Source organism: Trichoderma atroviride, chromosome 2, assembly GCF_020647795.1.
Source record: "Trichoderma atroviride chromosome 2, complete sequence".
Taxonomy (NCBI): domain Eukaryota; kingdom Fungi; phylum Ascomycota; class Sordariomycetes; order Hypocreales; family Hypocreaceae; genus Trichoderma; species Trichoderma atroviride.
The window spans coordinates 3389119-3407158 of NC_089401.1; the positions used below are offsets into that span (position 1 = coordinate 3389119).

Below are 18040 nucleotides of genomic sequence, written 5' to 3' on the forward strand. Positions count from 1 at the left end.
TCGATGGCGGCATTGGAGAGGGGAAAAGGGGAAAGTGATCCAGCGCCCCAGTTCTGTTATCCAACGCTCTACATGTAGCTGTAGCATAAGCTACTACTGCTGCAATTGAATGCTTTTTAAATGAAGATTAGCTGCTCTCTTAAGCTGTGGTTAGAGTGTTGAATGATAGAGTTGGGGCGCTTGATAACTTTCCCAATCTAATTTGAACCACCTTTCCATCTACAGGCCAAGAGAATGCTTCTTCCAGAGATTACCTAGATAATCAGCACACCATAGAGACAGAAAAGACGCAGAAGAGCCCCAAAAGCAACCAATCCAGGGACGAGTAAGTATACATACACGGTATCTAAAAAGGGTCCTTCGGCAGACCAAAACTTTAATAGCACTTGTAAGGCCGCATATGTGGCAAAGAATTGATGAGAGTGTCGAGACCAGACTTGAGATTTTAGCTGAGGGGCTCGAGGCATCATTTTCAAGTAAGCATCTTGATTCGTGCTGATGAATTTTTCTTTTCTTTTCTTTTCTTTTCTTTTTTTTTTTTTTTTTTTTTGCCAACATCAATGGTTTCAAAAAGCTCGGTCCGATGACGAGAATCTCTGTCACTATTTGTGCCAACTTTCCTTTTTCCCCCACGAGAGCTAGGCTTGATATATTTCGACGTCTCTATATTGCAGACGATGACAAAAAGAAAGCGCACGTTGCCGTGATCAGCTTGTCCGGTGAAATTCACCAACCAGATAGACGCAGTCCCAGGACGCAACATATAGTCAATTAAATATATGATAGGGTTAATGAAAAACATCTATGAAAAGGGTGATTTGTATGATGAGATGGAATAATTGCGCCAAACCGCAAGGTGTAAATCAGACTATTAGCTATAGAATCGACTATGAAAAATTCGATAACTTTTTTCACTTGCGACGGAGAAGTCATTTGTAAGTCCCATTTCCCGAAAAGGAAAAAAAAAGGGGGGGGGGGGGGTCAAGGAGAAAGCTAACACTTTGGATGATGGGAATGTACGCAGTTCAAAAGTCGAGTGACATTCTCTATCGGAAGCTTTATCCCTGTATTGGGCATTCTGGAGGAGAAGCCGTCACGGTCAGAGTCAACTTTGGGGAAGATAGATTCAAGTGGAGAGAAGCAAACTCAGATAAGTGACGGGATACAAGAGATTAACATAGTCTTGAGTGAAACGCAAGATGGACAGTGAGCCAGGCGGGATATAGTGCTTCAAGGGGCTTAGGACAAAGATGCTACCGTGAATAATATAGCACTACCTAGGTCCTCCCCCTGTCTACATTTATTCACCGTCGCCGATGCCATTGTCGCAACGTGAATAGAATAGGGAGTTATGAGGCATTCCAGTTCCATCATCAAAACCGCAGCTGTAGCTTAAAAAGACAGTTAGTCTACATATGAAAATACCTGTTGAATGATGATACACACTTCATAGTAGGAGAGGTATAGCTACCTGAGTGCTGGTCAATAGAACCAAGGTGCTGCTGATAACTTTCAATTCCGTTTAACTGGTATATATGTGCAGCTACTGCTTCCAGTTTATTTCCACTTCCCTTTCGCTAAACCAAAATTCCATAGCTCCTTTCATCAAACAGCATGTCCAGCCAGATCCCTCATGCGTGGGATGCGTGGGATGCGAACTCCCAGTAGAAACTTTCACTGACACATTGTTCTTGAGTGCTGAATTGTAGCAAAAGTGTACAGGCTCAAAACATTCTTCGACCCGATCAACACCCACTTTGCATTCTCCAAGGGCTCGTTTTGATCCATCCGTATACTCCAACATAACCCCTCGGCATATTGAATGAGAAAAGCGTCTTCCAATATACACTTGGGCTCGAATGACATTCCTGAGGAGAGCTGATGAATAGCTGGCAGATCTGAATGGCTGTTTCCTATATCGGAAGGCAAATGTAGGCTCCGCCTCGGCATCCTTTTGCTCATCAGTACCGCCAGCGTGGCCACCTACAAAGTGTACCCCCTCGCTATCTGGTCTCTGGTAGATAAGAGTGGTAGGATGCTGGATCAACTGCACGTCTTCGTCATCCATCCTATACGTCGACCCCACAATTATATTCCCTGCCAATTTCAAACGCAGCTGCTCCCTCATCAGTGAAACTGAACATGATAAATCGGGCTAGGAACTCGAATAGAGTAACTCACGTAGAAGCGCGCATTGTAATCACGATCGCTCCAGCCGAAAGCCGTGATTCTGTCTTCAGACCCAAGAGGAACATGAAACCAATGGACAAAAGCCTTAATTTTGGGGCTCAGCGTATCGAATGTGCGCTGCGCAAAAGGCTGTCTCTTTGTGTGCGCGTGGATAGCCCATATCCGGGCAAAACATGTAAAAAATGTAAGTCCCGTAATGCTGCGCGTGTCAATAGTCGATAGATGGCTCTTTGCACGCGCAGTAGAATCGTAATCTACATCTAAAACGCACTCTTGCCATTGTGGGGGCAAAGGCGTATCCCAGACACGGATTTGCTCAGGCCTACCCGTAAGCTGAAGTCGCGCAAATGGATACTGGTAGGTGGTAACAATAATGGATCAGTTCAACGCCTCAATTCCAACTCGGAAAGCAACACGCACATTGTACTCCACTTGCGCAGAAGCAAAGCATTCAGCTGCCTCGACGACATATGCAACCGTATCGGATTGCGAGAGGCCATCGTTGGCATTAGCATAGCTAGTGGTATAGCCCTTTTGCACCCTTGTTATGCTCCGCAAGCCTTGAGAATCGATCGAGAGGATAATAATGGGTTTCTGCACATCACTCTCCACTTCGCCGTGCCTAGCGCCCTTGTTCATCACCGGATGTGAGCCGCGATGCCACTCTTCGATCTCTTCGATGGGGATCATTTTTGGCATTTTTTGGTGCAGCCGGTTCCACCATCGCGCATAGGACCAGAAAGCCAGACACCGATGTAAACAGCTCCGGTCAGATTGTTCGTAAATCATGAGCGCCAATTCCTTGGGCAACGACGACAGACCGGGCATCTCACAAGCTTGAGCTGCCTGGTGGATGAATTGCCCAGGATCAATAACAGGAGAAAGGGCCTGCTGCAGAGGCGGTGCGCCATCCCACGGGCTTCTCCACGTCGCGGCAGTCCACAGCCACGACAGTTTATCTTCCGCTGTAGTCAGCTGCCCAAGGAAATCGAGGCATTCTTTGTGAACCGTCATGGTCGGCACGGAGGAGGCACACGCCTTACAATTAGGATAGCGGCAATATGCTTTCCCAAGTGCGCGTCTATCCTCGCACCTTGCCGTATGTCGATATTGCAGCGTTGAGGAAGTGGTCGTAATGGCATCGTCGCCTTCTTGATGAACTAGACGGAATGAATATCAGTGTACATGGTGGGCAGTTTAGAAGCTGGGGCCATCTTACGCGCAACAACTGCCTCGAACTCGGTAAATGTGAAGCCGCACGCGCCACATTGAGGATGAACGCGGATATGTTTGTCCATTGTGTAGTATTGCAGACGGATGAGGATGAGGAGAGGGGAAATACACTATCGGCAGACGCGAATTCTGGACGGTATTTATGGAATAAAAACAACCACCGTAATGCGTGCCCGGCTCACCTGACGAGCTGAAAGAAAAAGAGCACACAGCCTTACGGACATTCCCTCCTGCAGAACGTGACGTAAGATTGAACTGCGGGGTTTGGATCGTCTTACTCATAAATCAGAAAAATCAAAAAAAAGGCTGGGCCTTTTATTACTGAGAATTTAAAATTTTTTTTATATAGGATTGCCCAGGTATAAGCATATACTCCTCAGCTGAAGGACTATCTGAGACCAGCCTCCCATGTTATTCAATTAACTGGGGCCAGGACGGGGGAGTTGTGTTTATGCAATTACCTTTATCAGCGAATAGAGAGGCTTCTGAGACAGTTTTATGAAAGAGGATGCAACCTGTACGGATACTTCCTACCGTCTAATGTAATAATTCGAAATTCAAATACGAGTGCATGACAACTTGGAGCGGTAGCGAATAGTAGCTAGGAGCAGAAGAATCATCTTTCCAAACACCCTGCCGCTTTCATTATACCCATGCAGCAGCATTCAGACCACTAATTACCCAGTTATCCACCCCTCTACTACAAAAAGAAGAAAAGAAAAGAATAAGTATAGCAAGCAACAATGGGAGGAGCAGAAAAGAAGAATCATCTTCCCCAACACCCTGCCGCTTTCATTATACCTAGCGCAGTGACATTCAAGCACTCTTCTACTACAAAAAAAAGGCAAAGAAAAAGAAGAAAAGTACTGCAACAATAGCATCTAATCAAATATCTTTTCGTTCCAATTTCCTACAAGAACAATTACAAATTATCTCACATGCCGTCCTGATTTTGTCCGTCTCCTGGGGTATGAGAAGCATCTACGCCGTGAAAAGCATCTCCAAACGCGGAATCCTCCATGTCCATCTGAAGGTCTAAGCCATCATCCAGCCCACCTGCTGAGCCGTCTAGATCTGGAGCGTCATACCCCGCCAGGGCATCTCCCGCCGTGTCTAGATCGCCTAGAGAGCTAAAGTCATTCTGGTCAAAAGATACAGACCCTCCCTCGGTGACAGCGGGAGTGGCCGCGGCCGAAGGTGCTTTTGGAGCTGCTGGAGTCGGTGGCTTGGCGTCATCGCCCTCTGCACTGGTAGCAGCAGCAGCATCTGTAGTAGGAGCGGCGGCAGAGTCAGGTGCAGCACTGGAGGTAGTAGCAGCATTGGTAGGAGCCTGCGTCGTCTGGGTCGTATCATTAGCCGTTACATTGTTGCCATCTTTGGGAACTACAACCCAATCTCCACTACCGGTGCTATGATCGGGCGTAGTTCGTACCTCGTTTTCGGTGGCAGTATCAGTTCCGCCCATCTCTACATCTCCAGACGGCTGTGGCGGAGCGGCAGCGGCAGCAGCGGGAGCAGATGGCGCCGATGCAGGTACGGACGCAGGTGCAGGCGCAGGAGCTGGAGCTGGTGAGGCGGCATTTGCCGCTTGCGATGGCGTAGCCGCGCCAGACTGACCCGCGGATAGATGAGTCTGAGGCGTGGGGAAGTTGTTGACTGGCGTTGACGTGGAAGAGAAGCCGGTGTGCATTTGGTCTAACAATCCAGATGCTGTATCGCCCATGTCCATGTCAGTTTCACCCATCATCGCACCGCTTGCTTGAGATCCCGCCCGAGATGGCTGTCGGGAGAGCTCTGCAGTCGAGCCTGGTGCTGCTGGTTCAGGAGGAGGAGCCTGAAAACCACCATCTTGAATCCGCTTGGAGAGCGGCAAGCTGACAATCTTTCGACCTGATGCTGACTCTACCTGTTGTGCTATTTCCTCGACTGAGTGTTTGGAGACTTGGCGACCTACAGGTTCGTCGTCCGAATGAGGTCGACTTTCGTGTTTGGCACCATCCACAATGGCTTTAAGTTCTCGCTCCTTGATCTTGAGAATAGAGTTTTCCTTGAACGCAGCCATTGTTTCGCGATGTTCTTGTTCCATTTTTTTGATTTCATCATGGGTTGTCGAGACGTATTTATCGACCCGCTTGCGAAATTCGTCAGCCTGGCCGGGGTCTAGACGTCCAACATAGGCCTTTTCGGGAGCCTGGCTGTATGCTTCGCCTCCTTGGGCAGTGAAAATACCCTCTGTCAGAGATGCCAGCTCCCCCCTTGAGACCCAATCCGAGATCTGCGGGTGTAATCTGACCTATTCTGTACGCAGAAGACAGAATCTCCTCCATCCACTCGTGGTTTTGTTGATAGCGGCTCATTGAGATCTCTCTCGGGGTCAAGTGGTCAAACATGTCTCCCCGCGAGATATCTTCATCATCATCAAAGGCCGCATCGACCGGTGGCATTCCCGGCGGTAATGCCGCTTGTTGGGCCTGATTCTGTCCATGGCGGGCTCTCTTTGAGGGAGGCCCAGGCGGCGGTGGTTGGGCTGGGTATGCCATCTGCTGAGGTACACCACGGGGGTTCATCTGGGGCCCTAGCTGTTGGCGAGTAAGCTCCGGTAGTGAAGGCCAGTTGACCCGGTCGGATAGCATAAATTCCTTCCGGCGAATCTGGCCAGCTCTCTGGAGAAAATGGCGCTGCTGCATGATGGCATTGACCCTCTCGTCATATGGGATCATGGCAACAGGGACGCGATCGTTCATTTCCGCAGGACCATAGTGCACAATGAACAAGTTTGGATCCGGCTGCGGAGGGTTGGGGTGTCCAGCGACAGGAACGAGTCGGAATCGTCTTCGAGCGTGGAGAGTGAATTGCTCGCCAGGGATGTAACCTGCCTTGAGGTAGTATATTTCAAGCATCTAGACATGCAAACGGTCAGTATGCGTAATCATTTTGTCTTGGGGGTAGCTGGTCAAACAAACCAGTCCGTTGCCCAGGTCATGTTTGTAGATCTGCTCTGGGGGCGCCCAGACGAAGCCATCTGTCGCGAAATTGGTCCCCAGTCTCGACAAAGGCTGCCACGTCAGTAGGATGGTGCCGTCGGCGGGCTTATCGAGGTATGTCCAGAAGAAGGGCGCTTGGTCTCTCGCGATTTGGGGGGCGTTGATCAGCCACTTGGCAACCTCGTTGAAATCGAGCCGGGGGGATCGCAGGGTATCGGTACGATGAGATTAGGTGGACATGTGGCATCTATCCCGCCTAATTAGCGACAGCTCGCAGCAAGAAATAAAACTTGGCCGAGGACTCACAAGGTCCTGGGGGACGCTGTGGCTAGGGTTTGGTTGCGCCATGTTGGCTGCTGTCGGCAGCGCAGCCTCTCTGGCGACCTTTTACAGGCAGTGGGAATGGCGACAAGGGTTGTGTGTTGAGTCTGGCCCCAAGCATGCAAAGCGCCGGGGAGCGACTACAAGGGAATTGAGCCCAGCGATATGATTCGGGTGCAAGGCGCGCGGCAGGCGGACGGGGCGAGCCGATGGGATGGAGATGATGCGGAAACGCAATGTCCAGGATCTGGGCGATGCGAGTTGCAGAGGGTGCGGCTGTCGTTGCGTCGCGCGAGCCCAAATTTGTCGCGACGAGGCTGCAGGAGAGGCGCAGCGAATAGCAGAGCAGGATTGGCTGCAAAGTGGGTCCATAAGCCCAGATGTGATCGCGGGCATTAAGACAGTAAGACAGTAAGACGGACAGTAAGACAGACAGTAAGTCAAGTACAAAGGGACTACAATCTCAATGCAAATACTTGTGCGCAGTAATGCTTTTATTTAGTTGTTAATACTTTGTCTTCTTTAATTCTCGCAATTCATGACCCTTCTTGCAGCTCCCTCGAGTGGGAATTGCCGAGAAGAGATGTCCATTCATTGAACCCACTCTCTCGCTGGGGAAAAAAAACACCTCCACGCATCTAGACGTATACATCACAAGCTGGTGGCTTCAGTTGGCTAACTTTTACTATTTTTAAATTTCGCACTGCATACCTAATTATCCCATTTTATATAACATTATCATTGCTATTCATACCCAACTTGTTAGATTTTTCAACCCCGCTCCAAGCACCTCTCCCTTATGCCTGGTATGTTGAAGCAGAGACGTTGCCACCGCGGCCGGTCCAGTTGACGTGAATGTCCTTGCCAACCTCATACTTGGCTGAAGCATGCTCAGGCTTGATGTGGAAAGTGTGAGCACCAAAGTAGTCACGCTGGGCCTGCAGCAGGTTGGCGGGCAGGTCCTTGGTGCGGTATCCGTCGAACCAGGACAGGGCAGTGGAGAAGGCAGGGGTGGGGATACCAAGCTCAGCAGCCTGGGAGACAACGGCTCTCCAGCCGGGCTGGGCCTTGTGGATGGCCTCGTTGAAGAACTTGTCAAAGAGCAGGTTCTTCAGGTCAGGCTCGTTGCGGTAAGCAGAGGTGATGTCCTTGAGGAAGACGGATCGGATAATGCAGCCACCACGCCACATGAGGGCGATGGAAGGCTTGTTGAGCTTCCAGTTGAACTCGCGGGCAGCCTGGAAAAAAAGAGTTGTTCATTAGTCACACGTCTCCAATTGAATAGTGGAATGTAGTTAGATGACTCCTCCTTACCTCCTGCATGAGCATGAAGCCCTGGGCGTATGAGATGATCTTGGAAGCATACAGAGCCTGCTCGAGGTCCTCCAGGAACTGCTTCTTGTCGCCCTCAAACTTGCCGCTGCCACGGGAAACATATCGGAGCTTGGTGGAGGCCTCGGAACGCTCATCCTTGATTCCGGACAGGCATCGAGCCAAGACAGCCTCGGCAATCAGGGTGACGGGCATACCGAGGTCGAGAGCGTTGATGGCAGTCCACTTTCCGGTACCCTTCTGGCCGGCCTTGTCGAGGATCTTCTCAACAAGGGCAGTGCCATCGTCGTCGTTGAAGTAGAGGATATCACGGGTGATCTCAATCAGGAAAGAGTCGAGAACGCCCTTGTTCCACTCACCAAAGACGTCACCAATCTCCTTGCTGGAGAGTCCGAGACCACGCTTCATGATGTCGTAGGCCTACGCACAAGCTTACTGTTAGCTTTCAAAATTCACACCAGCGATAATATATGCCGATTTGAACCAAGGGCCGAGCTTACCTCGCAAATAAGCTGCATGTCACCGTACTCGATACCGTTGTGGACCATCTTGACGTAGTGACCAGCACCTTCGTCGCCGACCCACTCACAGCAGGCCTCGCCGTCGCTCTTGGCAGAAATGGCCTGGAAGATGTCCTTGATGTAGGGCCAGGCCTCCTCGTTACCACCGGGCATCAGAGAGGGGCCGAATCGGGCACCCTCCTCACCTCCGGAAACACCGGAGCCGACGAAGCGGATGCCCTTGGCGCTCAGCTCCTTGGTGCGGCGGTTAGAGTCGGGGAAGTGAGAGTTACCACCATCAATGATGATGTCTCCCTTCTCCAGGAGGGGCAGAAGTCTCTCAATCCACTCATCGACGGCCTTTCCGGCCTGGACGAGCAGCATGACACGGCGGGGGGACTTGAGGCTGGCGATGAACTCCTTGTCGTTGTGGGCGCCGACAACAGACTTGCCCTTGGCCTCGTTGTCGAGGAAGGCATCGACCTTTGAAACGGTTCGGTTGTAAGCGCAGACGGTGAAGCCGTTGTCAGCCATGTTGAGAATCAAGTTCTGTCCCCTGTAGCACCGGATATTAGAAACTGAGGCCATTTTCTTGATGATTCGGGGTTGGATATATATTGCAACTTACATGACAGCAAGGCCGATAAGGCCCAGATCCGCGCTTGGCACAATGTTAGCATTTTTCGAAGCTTCGGCTGGAGAAGAGGAATCAGGTTGCGAGGCACCGCCAAGCTTGATGTTGGCGAGGCGAGCGCTACCTCATGCATGAGTAGGGTGCAGAATAGAGAAGAAGAAAAACGGGAGAATGCAGAAGCTTGGGGGAGAAGAGAGAGAGGCAGATGGAGAGAGGTAGACGGAGAGAGGTAGAAAGCAGAGCGGAAACGAGCGAGACGAGGTGCTCGTTGAGCACCAGTACCGTCACTGCTTCCACCACAACAGCCACTGGTCAATCACCAGCACTTTGCCTCCATCATGGCCACGGCTCGAGCTCAACACCACACAGAGCCCACGATGCCGCCGGCTCAGTGCGGGAATTGAGGTCATCGAGCAGTAATCGGTTGGGCTTTTCAGGCGGGGTGGTGGGGTTGAGAGCTGGCAGCAAAGAGGCGAGGGAGGGGTAGAAAAGCTTCCGTCCTTTGTCCCAACAGCAGCGCAGGAGAAGTTGACTTACACAGGGCCAGACATGTTGTGTGGTTTATTGAGCAAGAGACTGGGAGTAGAGACGAGACAAGCGAAGCTATCGCCAGATCAACAATCAGGAATTGCGAGTTGGAGAAGAAAGGATAGAAGAGAAGCAACGTTTGCGCAGGCTGGGAGGGACGGAGCAAGTAAATATAGTGGGAACGCTGATGGGCCGGCTGAGCGCCCAGCAACGCCCGGCAGCCCAAAAAAGATCCATGAGCGACCTGGAACGAGGTTTTGGCCTACGCAAGTCCCGGAGGGCCCCAGAAAAGCGGGCGGCCTGGCGGTGATTGGCGCGAGGCGGCGCATCGTCATCTTGCTGTTTCGCCGCCTTGCTGCGAGGCTTTTAGGGACTCTCGAGCTCGTCTACCTCTAACGCAGCCTCCAACGCTAGCCCGTGTTTTATCAGAAAGACGATGAACGTTGAAGCTTCTGAGCCGCGAGACTCGAGGCCTTTTTCCATGCAAATTCCAGACATTCAACACGCAGACGCTACAGAAGCTGTCACATCTATCCGGGTGCATGGTACTCCGTGCATGTACTGGAGCACTGCTCTTAGACAGCGGTAGCCTCCTTCTGCATCCCACGCTCCCGGGCCACTGTGGGAAATTCCGCATTCTTGGATGCCCTGCGCCGTCCGGGCCACAGCCGCTCGACGGAGCATCCCATGCCATGTCCATTTTGCTGATTACAGTATCGGGACAATGACGGGCACTCCTTCGTTCTGAGCGCGCATGCCATCTCCATGTACCAGCCCCACCACTTGCTCTCCCGTGTCCGGCTGCCTCGGGCTGGCAACACCATCGATTAGGGAGAATATGATAATCTGGCATGCATGACAAAGGATCGCGAGACACAAGAGCCTGCACGCATCGCTTAACACAAAGCACCGCGCTTTGTCAGTGGTGACGCCAGGAGGACGGACGAGGAGAAGGGCCTAGATGACTCGTCAAACGTTTCAGCCCCAGCTCTCGTCACTCTTACACTCTCGCCTGGGCAGCGTGTGTCTAAGTGACATGCAGAAGAGAAAGGGAAAACTACAGGCAAAGGGAGAACAAGAAGCGCTCATTTTTCAATGCCAGAGGCTCTTTTGAAAGTTCAAACACGATGCTGCTTCAAGAGCATCCCAGCCATCCATGCCCATGTGAAATCGGCGTTATTTAGGCGTTGCTTTCCAAGGCACTTGTCGTCTCATATCGCCTTCATCTGATACTCCAAAGCGATTCGCCTGTCACAGAAAGAAAAAGAAAACGAACTTGGCTATTCTGCAGGGATTTTCTCTTGGCCAGTAGCTTATCAGAAATATCCAACGGCTTGGTTTTACCTGTCATTCTGTATACAGGTAGGTGTAGCATTTCTCGCTGGATTTGTTATGCCATCCCACGTTGAAGGATGAGGTAATTTAGCATTGCTAGGACTAGAAGCTCCAGAAGCCCAATGCCTATTGCAGCCACGGGCCGAAACAACGGACAAGGTGCGCTACCGACGGGGAGACACCGATGGGGAATGACTGATGAAAGGTGGGAACAGAGGACCGAATGCCTACTACGGCAACTTGTGACTTTGCCTAGTGCTACTAGTAGTATGAAGTCATAAAAGTGTAAGAAGCCACTGAAAATTGATAGAGACCGCTCAACTAGTAGTTCCATAGAATGAGCTCGATGGCCCATCAGATGGCTACATACAGCCTTTTGTATGCATTAGCTTGACGCCTTGCTGGAGCGCAGACATTCATATACGCTTCAATTGAAGAGCAACAGCATACAATGTACTTGAGCCCAGCAGCTTCACGCCAGAACCTGAGCCGGCCGGAGCATAATCTCAACACCTGACAGATTAGTCTTCACCAGCGTCAATTAGTGCCCAATACGTTGCTTCCTAAGCTTTTCGGAACAAGTTGCCTCTGCGTCTTCATGCCATCCTGTCCTCGTACTTTGCGCCGAGTGGTGGTGCTTGCTGTACCCCGCTACATGATGAAGATTTCTCCATTTTTTCGGGCGTCCAATCAGATGCGGCGCTGAAGTGCCTCTCCTCTACCACGATGCTCGGCAGCGAGCGAGTAATAGAGAAGCCCCGGTCCAACTGCGACTTTTTAATCCTACCGAAGGACCCCTTAAAGCCTCGGAGCCTTGCAGATGAATAATATGTCTCTCGTTCTGGGTTTGCTGACATCACACCATTGAACGCAGTTGATAAAACATACTGGGCACTATTATCCTCGTTGGCTTTTACGCCATGCCTTGAAGCTGAAATAGCTATCCTTCACAAGTTGAGAGTGCCCTTTGCAGCATCGACGAGGCTGTCTTTTGTCTGAATACGTGTATACCTTTATCATTGTCATTCACATAGACAGACAGCCCGGTGGACAGACGGCCTTTATTCTATTTCCATCTTTCTCCTTCTCTCAAACGCAGGTAGCACGGCGGTTAAGCTCCCCTAAAAAGTGGGCGAGTTGGGGCCGCTTATAAACCTCCTGCGGGCTTTGCGGGTTTGCGGAATTAATGCTAGCAGTAGTGCTTCGAACGGAGGGCTGAAGGCATTTCCCGGACAAGGGAAACGGCCGTATCGACGAATAGCAGCGTCGTCTGGCGGCTCATGCCTGGTGTCCGTTGTCGGTTTTGTGTGTCTCATTTACCGTGTTGCCTCAATTCCCGCGTGCCTCAATTACCGCTTACTTTGCCAGCGATGAGTAATGCGTAGGGACATACTGTAGCTGAGCCAAATACTTGTTCTGCATGGCTTATGTCACTGCTTTGCATGGCCCTTTGGATCATTCCTCGAAAACTTCCTCTTCAGTTCCTGCACCGATCCGAGTTTGGAGCATGCCCGAAAGCTGCGGGTCTTCCAGAGCCGATCCCCGTTTATCGGACGCGAGACCGTGACCGGCGCCGTGGCCCTCTTCGAGTTCTAGTAGCGCATAGCCAATCAATGATCGTTGCGTGATTGTATGAGTCTCCTGTAAACTTTAGGAAAAAATGAAGCCATCACGAAATGAATCCTAGCACCGCAGTCGTTAATGCCCAGGCTTAGATACCTAGATATTGAAGCAGCATCTTGTATATTGACATGAGGTCGTCCATATCACATGACCATGAGAAGATTCTACGAATGTTCTATATCACGTGACACGTTTGTTGGCCTGCCGGATTTCTAGACTCTGATATCAACAAACTACATCAACGCCACTCTCAAAATCCAGCAAATTCGCGATTGCGACAACCTCTGTTCTATTTCTTCCTAGAACATCAATTCGCGTTTTGAAAACCAATCATCAGACACAAACTGCTTAACAGCAAGGACTTTGGGCTCAAGACTGCTCAAAGGTACGTTTTTTTTTCATTCTCCGCCACAGCTGCGAGAATCCCATACAAAAGTCAAACAAGATCACGGGGTTGTTCATCATGTCACATCCACCACCTCCAGGCACAAATCTTCCCGCGCGCCCTCCCGCGAGCAACTCGAGGCCCGGGTTCAGATCGAGCTTCAACCAGCCGGGCCAGCCTGCCGCACCGCCGTCGTACACGAATGCCAACTCTGCGCGAGCCTCCGTCCCCAGCTATCCAGCCGCCCCTGCAGCGTCTGCAGCAGCCACGCATTATGGCTCGTCGTATCAAGCTTATCCCAGCCGCCCTCCGGCCACGGGGGTGAGCCACTCTGCGGCGGCATACTCGTTTCCCCAACAGCATCAGCAGCACGGCGCCCATCAACAGCCGCAGAGCTACGCTCCCCACGCCTACTCGCAGCCGCAGTCGTATCAGGCACAGCCGTACCAGGCGCAGTCGTACCAAGCAGCACCGCGAATTCAGAACCCGTTCCCTACGCCTAGTGCAAATACAAGTGCAAGTGCAGGTATAGGGCCGAGTGTGAATGCGAATGTGGGCGCGAGCGCGAGCGGTACCGATTATGACCCGGACATGGCTGCCCAGATTGCGCAATGGCAAAGCGCCTATGCGCCTCAGATCGATAAGGACGGCAAACCACTCCCGGCGGCAGAGTATGCAAAGGCTGAAGGCATAGATGCGGCCGCACAGCAGCCGGATAAGTCGAAGACGGTTGTCCGAGAGGGCGGTGGCAAGAAGTGGACGGACGACACACTGCTGGAATGGGATCCTTCTCACCTGCGCCTCTTTGTCGGAAACCTGGCGGGAGAAACCACAGATGAATCCCTTCTAAAGGCCTTTTCGCGGTGGAAGTCTGTTCAAAAAGCCAGAGTCATCCGCGACAAGCGAACCACGAAATCCAAAGGTTACGGCTTCGTCAGCTTCAGCGACGCCGACGATTTCTTCCAGGCTGCCAAGGAGATGCACGGCAAATATATCCAGAGTCACCCGGTCGTCGTGAAGAAGGCCAATACGGAGATTAAGGCGACCAATGTCAAGAACAAGGCACACGGAGGCAAGAAGAACTATCAGAACAACAAAAACAACAGGAACAATAACAACAACAGCTCCAATGCCGGGGGCTATGAGCCGCAACTCGGTCCCAAACCAGGCGCGGGTATCGCCAAGCCAGGCCAAAAGACCAAAAATGGTCTGCGTCTCTTGGGTTGAGGTGGAAAGAGTTGAACTTTTATGTCACATCAGTCGATCTGGTTTTCTGGTGATTATTCTGCACCTACATATTGGCGTTGGAGGCTATCAGGACATACCCAGCCATAGAAATCAAACAACAAAACATTTGCTAGAAACCTTTACGTATAAATTAATGCAGCAGTATAAAGAAATGAACAAATGCTCATACAAGCATATTCCTTCTTTTTCTTCAAGATTTTCAGTCAAATATATTCTTGCTCGCCCAGTCATACATCTCTAAATGTCATATGGGTATACGTTGATACTCCCTTGATTCTAGCCGTCTCTCTATGCTTTCCATCATCCATGCTAATTTCAAAATCCCGACTTGGTCGTCTCTCTTTCACACCCCTTCTCTCTAACACACACCCTCTTCCCCCCTTTCTTATCAGTATATAAGAACATTTGTCATCTCAAAAAATGCCACAAAAACAAAAACTTTATATGATCCGATGCATCCCATCCCATTTATATTTCTTTCCGATTGATGTTTGAAAATGATAAGTACAAAAGACTTTCCGTTGTAAGTTGAAAAATTGCGAGAAGTTGTGCGGTAACGATTTGGTTTTCCTCAAAGAAAAGAGATTATACATAAAAAGAAAAAGAAAAAACTTTGGAATCTTGTAAGACCGGTACAGAGGTTGTAGGATTCGCCAAGTTGGTTTAGACGAGTACTTGTATATCCCGAAAGAAGGTCGAAAAATCTTCGTCTTTTTATCGTCTCATCTCAAGTCTTTTAGTCCATTGACTCATCCCTCGTAACCCGTGGCGTGGGTGGCGGCAGGCTGCCGGCTTGAAACAGCACCTCGCCCCTTTCTGTATTTTGATGGAGCAAACCTGCCGTTTCCTCTGAGCTGTCGTTTTCAAAGTCACTCGCGCTTGATGACGGGAGATCGGTATCGACGTCGGTAACGCGGACGTGGACTTGGACTTGAGCGTCCTGGCGCATCTTGGTAATCTTGAGGTAGTTGTAGGCAACGATTGCCAGCATTGTGGTGATGAGACCAATAAAGTTGATGAGGGTGAGCTGGTCCTTGAAGATGAGAGAAGCGGCCGAGATGGTGACGACCTCTTTAAAGATGCCGGCAATAGAAAGCGTGACAACAGAGGTCCGCTGCAGCAAGGCGAACTCGGATGCTGTCATCAGAAAGGCGATACATCCGGGGAAAAGGAGGAACAGAGGTGTCATAAAAGGACCCCATTCCTGACTAAGTGTCTTGAGTCCCTCCCACAAGGGACCGAAGCCTTCAACGGGAATTGCAATGGAAATCAGAGTTAGGAACATGACTGGCGTGAGGTAGAAAATGCTGGAGAATGGGTTAGAAGTGGCAGGGTTGCGGAGAAGTAACATCTGCGTGAGACCCCAGCGGAAGCCGGAAAAGAAGGCTGCTGTAATGACGAGAAGGAAACCGCCAAGCTTGAACTCGACTTCGCCAAAAACCATGAGGATGACACCCAGTGTCATGGTAGCAATGATGGCCACGAGGCGCCAGGTAGGTTTTTCGAGGCGGAAGGCGAAAGCGAATAGAAGAACAAATGCAAGAGAGGAAGATTTGCACATGGCTAGAAAGCGTTAGAGGCCGCGAGATTGCCTGCCTATAGCAGAAATGATATGATTCACTTACTGTAAAATGTCAAACTGATAAACTTGAGCGAGGTGTTGCCCAAGCCAATATCCAGGCCAGTGGCTGCACCACAGGGCCCAACTCTCGTCAGGTAAAACATCTTGGACATGGAGGCGCCGCTTGCCTCAACCTCATGGCGAGATCTGCCCATGTCAGATGCGTGGGATCGCTGTGGCCGCAGCGATGGTACAAAATAGAGAACCAAGGCTGAGAGAAGGAATTGCACCACCATATGCAGTGACGTGGTAAAAAGAGGAAACGAAAAGTTGAGGCGATCTTTATCGAACATCCATTTGTTGTACTGCGAGACAATTGTGTCAGAAACAAATAAAAAGAAAACCCGGTCGTGCGAACCCCGGCGCATTCTTGGCTGTTTTCAACTTACCAGTGAAATTGACAGTGAGAAAAAGTACCACAGTAGAATCAAGAACATGTTGACGAGCAGTTTCCTGACGACGTCCTTGTCCGCCTCTTGGCGCTCCTCCGTCGACAGACTCTTGTCGCGCACAATGCGCTGCCCCAGCTGGGTGATTCTTTGGCGCTTCTTCTGCCTCCGGGCGCGCTCCTTGTTGCTGAGTCCCGTCTCCTCATCGCTGTGTAAATCGTCGTCGCTGAAGCTGGGTCTACCTCTCGCCTCGTCTTCATTGCCGGAGCCGATTGATGTGCTGCTGCTCCCTCCATTCTCTTCAAAGCCGTCCAGGTGATCAGTTGGGTTGGCCGAAAGGTGTGTTCTACCACCACTACCACCAGCCATTGGCCTCCCTGGAGCGGCCTGGGGCAGGCCAGGGGAGTTCATGGCGGCGCTCTTCCGTCTCCTGTGTCCTACAATGGGCTCCATCTCGATGTTTGTACTGTCGTCGGGTCGTCCACCGGCCCGCGAGGAAGCGACTGATGCAGAAATGGCGCCCGTGAGAGCATATGGCGAGGCCGGTACAAACGTGCTCGTGGACGCGCCCTCTGCTTCACCCTCAGCCAAAGCGGCGGCGGCAGATCGAGAGAAATCGGGGAAGGGCTCGGTGGAGACTGTGTCGATGGTAATGGAGGATCGGCGCCGAGGGCGTGCTGGGTAGTCGAACGAAGATGTAAATTGGGATTGAGGGTGAGGGTGCGGTTGAGGTTGCGGTTGAGAAGCTGGCGGCGGGCTTGGAGAGCGGTTGGAGGACATAGTCGCAGTAATGAAGGGGCGTCCAGACGGGGTTCACAACTTTTCTGTTACCAAGGCTCGTGCCCATGCCATGCCCATGCCCGGGATCTGGTTGGCCTCTTCTGGGGGTTCAGCGGAGTGTCCACTCGCGTGTCATCGGCAGAGTCTCTCCGCCCGAGCGCCGCTAGAATGAGCGTGAGTTGTGCTGTGAATCGGGGACAATTATGGGCCACACCTTGGAGGAGTTGCGAGGACGAACGCGCTGCCGTATCCGTAATTGATGAGCAGACACGGCTCGACACATTCGCGCAGAGTTGCAAGGGGGAGTGGAGAGTTGGCATTGCTAGCACTACAGTAGCAGCTCCAGCAGTGGAGGCTCCAGTCTAGGGATTAGTCTGTGCTGTCTGTACTGTAGCCTCAAGGGCGGTCACCGGGTTCTGGGGGTGTCTCCAGCAGTCCCCAGCCTCTGGAGCCATTGGGCTTAGGCTCCTCAGGGGAAGGGCAAAGAGGTACTTGGCCGCTCTCTGCGTCGCAGGTACCGACTGGAGCTCTGCGGCATCAAGTGCTCCAGCCAACCACTATGCGAAACGCAAGGCACCTCTACAGCGCATGTAACTGGTGCGTCTGTCTCTCAGCGCGCGCCTTGCTGTCTCTGGTGCACGTTGAGCTCGCGGTGGTGGCGGCTTCATGTCGCAGCGCAATTCAGGCGAAATACCAGCGCAGCATCTTGTAGCCTCATGCCGCGCTTCTACAATATCCGTGCCGGCCGCGGCTATTCGTGTTATTCACGCTTACATACTTGTGCATGCCTGGGTAGGGGCTAGGTATTACTGTGAGCAAGGTCATTACTATTGCTAATACAAGTATTGCCTATGCAATGTTGGGACCAAACGGGGAAATTCAATATTGTAATGTTAGTAAGAGCGCATCGTCGGCCTGGGTATATTGGCCGCAAAGT

The 18040-nt window shown here is 51.3% G+C and overlaps 7 protein-coding genes across 7 annotated transcripts; 2 read left to right on the top strand and 5 right to left on the bottom strand.

Moving 5' to 3' along the window:
* Positions 1 to 400: 400 nt before the first annotated feature.
* On the top strand, positions 401 to 1158 carry TrAtP1_003894 (uncharacterized protein; the record flags this gene model as incomplete). Its single annotated transcript, XM_066112066.1, has 2 exons — positions 401 to 476; positions 1025 to 1158. 2 exons carry the CDS (start codon positions 401 to 403, stop codon positions 1156 to 1158), a joined length of 210 nt encoding a protein of 69 aa, XP_065968149.1.
* TrAtP1_003895 (uncharacterized protein) lies at positions 1017 to 3713 on the bottom strand. The gene is made up of 5 exons (XM_066112067.1): positions 3410 to 3713; positions 2611 to 3350; positions 2182 to 2544; positions 1447 to 2116; positions 1017 to 1391 (listed from the first exon to the last, which is right to left on the bottom strand). Exons 1-4 carry the CDS (start codon positions 3486 to 3488, stop codon positions 1544 to 1546), a joined length of 1755 nt encoding a protein of 584 aa, XP_065968150.1. The 5' UTR covers positions 3489 to 3713; the 3' UTR covers positions 1017 to 1391; positions 1447 to 1543.
* A 644-nt stretch (positions 3714 to 4357) lies between these two features.
* TrAtP1_003896 (uncharacterized protein) lies at positions 4358 to 5509 on the bottom strand (the record flags this gene model as incomplete). The annotated part of the gene is made up of 1 exon (XM_066112068.1): positions 4358 to 5509. One exon carries the CDS (start codon positions 5507 to 5509, stop codon positions 4358 to 4360), a length of 1152 nt encoding a protein of 383 aa, XP_065968151.1.
* Positions 5510 to 5567: 58 nt separating this feature from the next.
* TrAtP1_003897 (uncharacterized protein) lies at positions 5568 to 6755 on the bottom strand (the record flags this gene model as incomplete). The annotated part of the gene is made up of 2 exons (XM_066112069.1): positions 5568 to 6323; positions 6714 to 6755. 2 exons carry the CDS (start codon positions 6753 to 6755, stop codon positions 5568 to 5570), a joined length of 798 nt encoding a protein of 265 aa, XP_065968152.1.
* Positions 6756 to 7399: 644 nt separating this feature from the next.
* TrAtP1_003898 (uncharacterized protein) lies at positions 7400 to 9892 on the bottom strand. The gene is made up of 5 exons (XM_014083582.2): positions 9732 to 9892; positions 9189 to 9221; positions 8561 to 9116; positions 8043 to 8480; positions 7400 to 7966 (listed from the first exon to the last, which is right to left on the bottom strand). The coding sequence occupies exons 1-5, from the start codon at positions 9743 to 9745 to the stop codon at positions 7526 to 7528; spliced, it is 1482 nt and encodes a 493-aa protein (XP_013939057.1). The 5' UTR covers positions 9746 to 9892; the 3' UTR covers positions 7400 to 7525.
* Positions 9893 to 12756: 2864 nt separating this feature from the next.
* Positions 12757 to 14514, top strand: TrAtP1_003899 (uncharacterized protein). Its single transcript, XM_066112070.1, has one exon. The coding sequence runs from the start codon at positions 13144 to 13146 to the stop codon at positions 14290 to 14292; it is 1149 nt and encodes a 382-aa protein (XP_065968153.1). The 5' UTR covers positions 12757 to 13143; the 3' UTR covers positions 14293 to 14514.
* TrAtP1_003900 (uncharacterized protein) lies at positions 14515 to 17383 on the bottom strand. Its single transcript, XM_014085017.2, has 4 exons — positions 17318 to 17383; positions 16324 to 17266; positions 15939 to 16239; positions 14515 to 15876 (listed from the first exon to the last, which is right to left on the bottom strand). The coding sequence occupies exons 2-4, from the start codon at positions 17101 to 17103 to the stop codon at positions 15050 to 15052; spliced, it is 1908 nt and encodes a 635-aa protein (XP_013940492.1). The 5' UTR covers positions 17104 to 17266; positions 17318 to 17383; the 3' UTR covers positions 14515 to 15049.
* Between the last annotated feature and the right edge of the window lie 657 nt (positions 17384 to 18040).

Excerpts from the sequence above, each read along its gene's own strand:
- TrAtP1_003899 (XM_066112070.1), top strand. The coding sequence starts at position 13,144 with ATGTCACATCCACCACCTCCAGGCACAAATCTTCCCGCGCGCCCTCCC.
- TrAtP1_003900 (XM_014085017.2), bottom strand. The coding sequence starts at position 17,103 with ATGTCCTCCAACCGCTCTCCAAGCCCGCCGCCAGCTTCTCAACCGCAA. Across the intron at positions 16,240-16,323 it reads TCTCACTGTCAATTTCACTG|TACAACAAATGGATGTTCGA; the intron begins GTAAGTTGAAAA and ends ATTGTCTCGCAG. Across the intron at positions 15,877-15,938 it reads TATCAGTTTGACATTTTACA|CCATGTGCAAATCTTCCTCT; the intron begins GTAAGTGAATCA and ends AACGCTTTCTAG.
- TrAtP1_003895 (XM_066112067.1), bottom strand. The coding sequence starts at position 3,488 with ATGGACAAACATATCCGCGTTCATCCTCAATGTGGCGCGTGCGGCTTC. Across the intron at positions 3,351-3,409 it reads GTTCGAGGCAGTTGTTGCGC|TTCATCAAGAAGGCGACGAT; the intron begins GTAAGATGGCCC and ends CATTCCGTCTAG. Across the intron at positions 2,545-2,610 it reads CTGCGCAAGTGGAGTACAAT|TATCCATTTGCGCGACTTCA; the intron begins GTGCGTGTTGCT and ends ACCACCTACCAG.
- TrAtP1_003898 (XM_014083582.2), bottom strand. Across the intron at positions 8,481-8,560 it reads ACATGCAGCTTATTTGCGAG|GCCTACGACATCATGAAGCG; the intron begins GTAAGCTCGGCC and ends GCTTGTGCGTAG. Across the intron at positions 7,967-8,042 it reads GCTTCATGCTCATGCAGGAG|GCTGCCCGCGAGTTCAACTG; the intron begins GTAAGGAGGAGT and ends CTTTTTTTCCAG.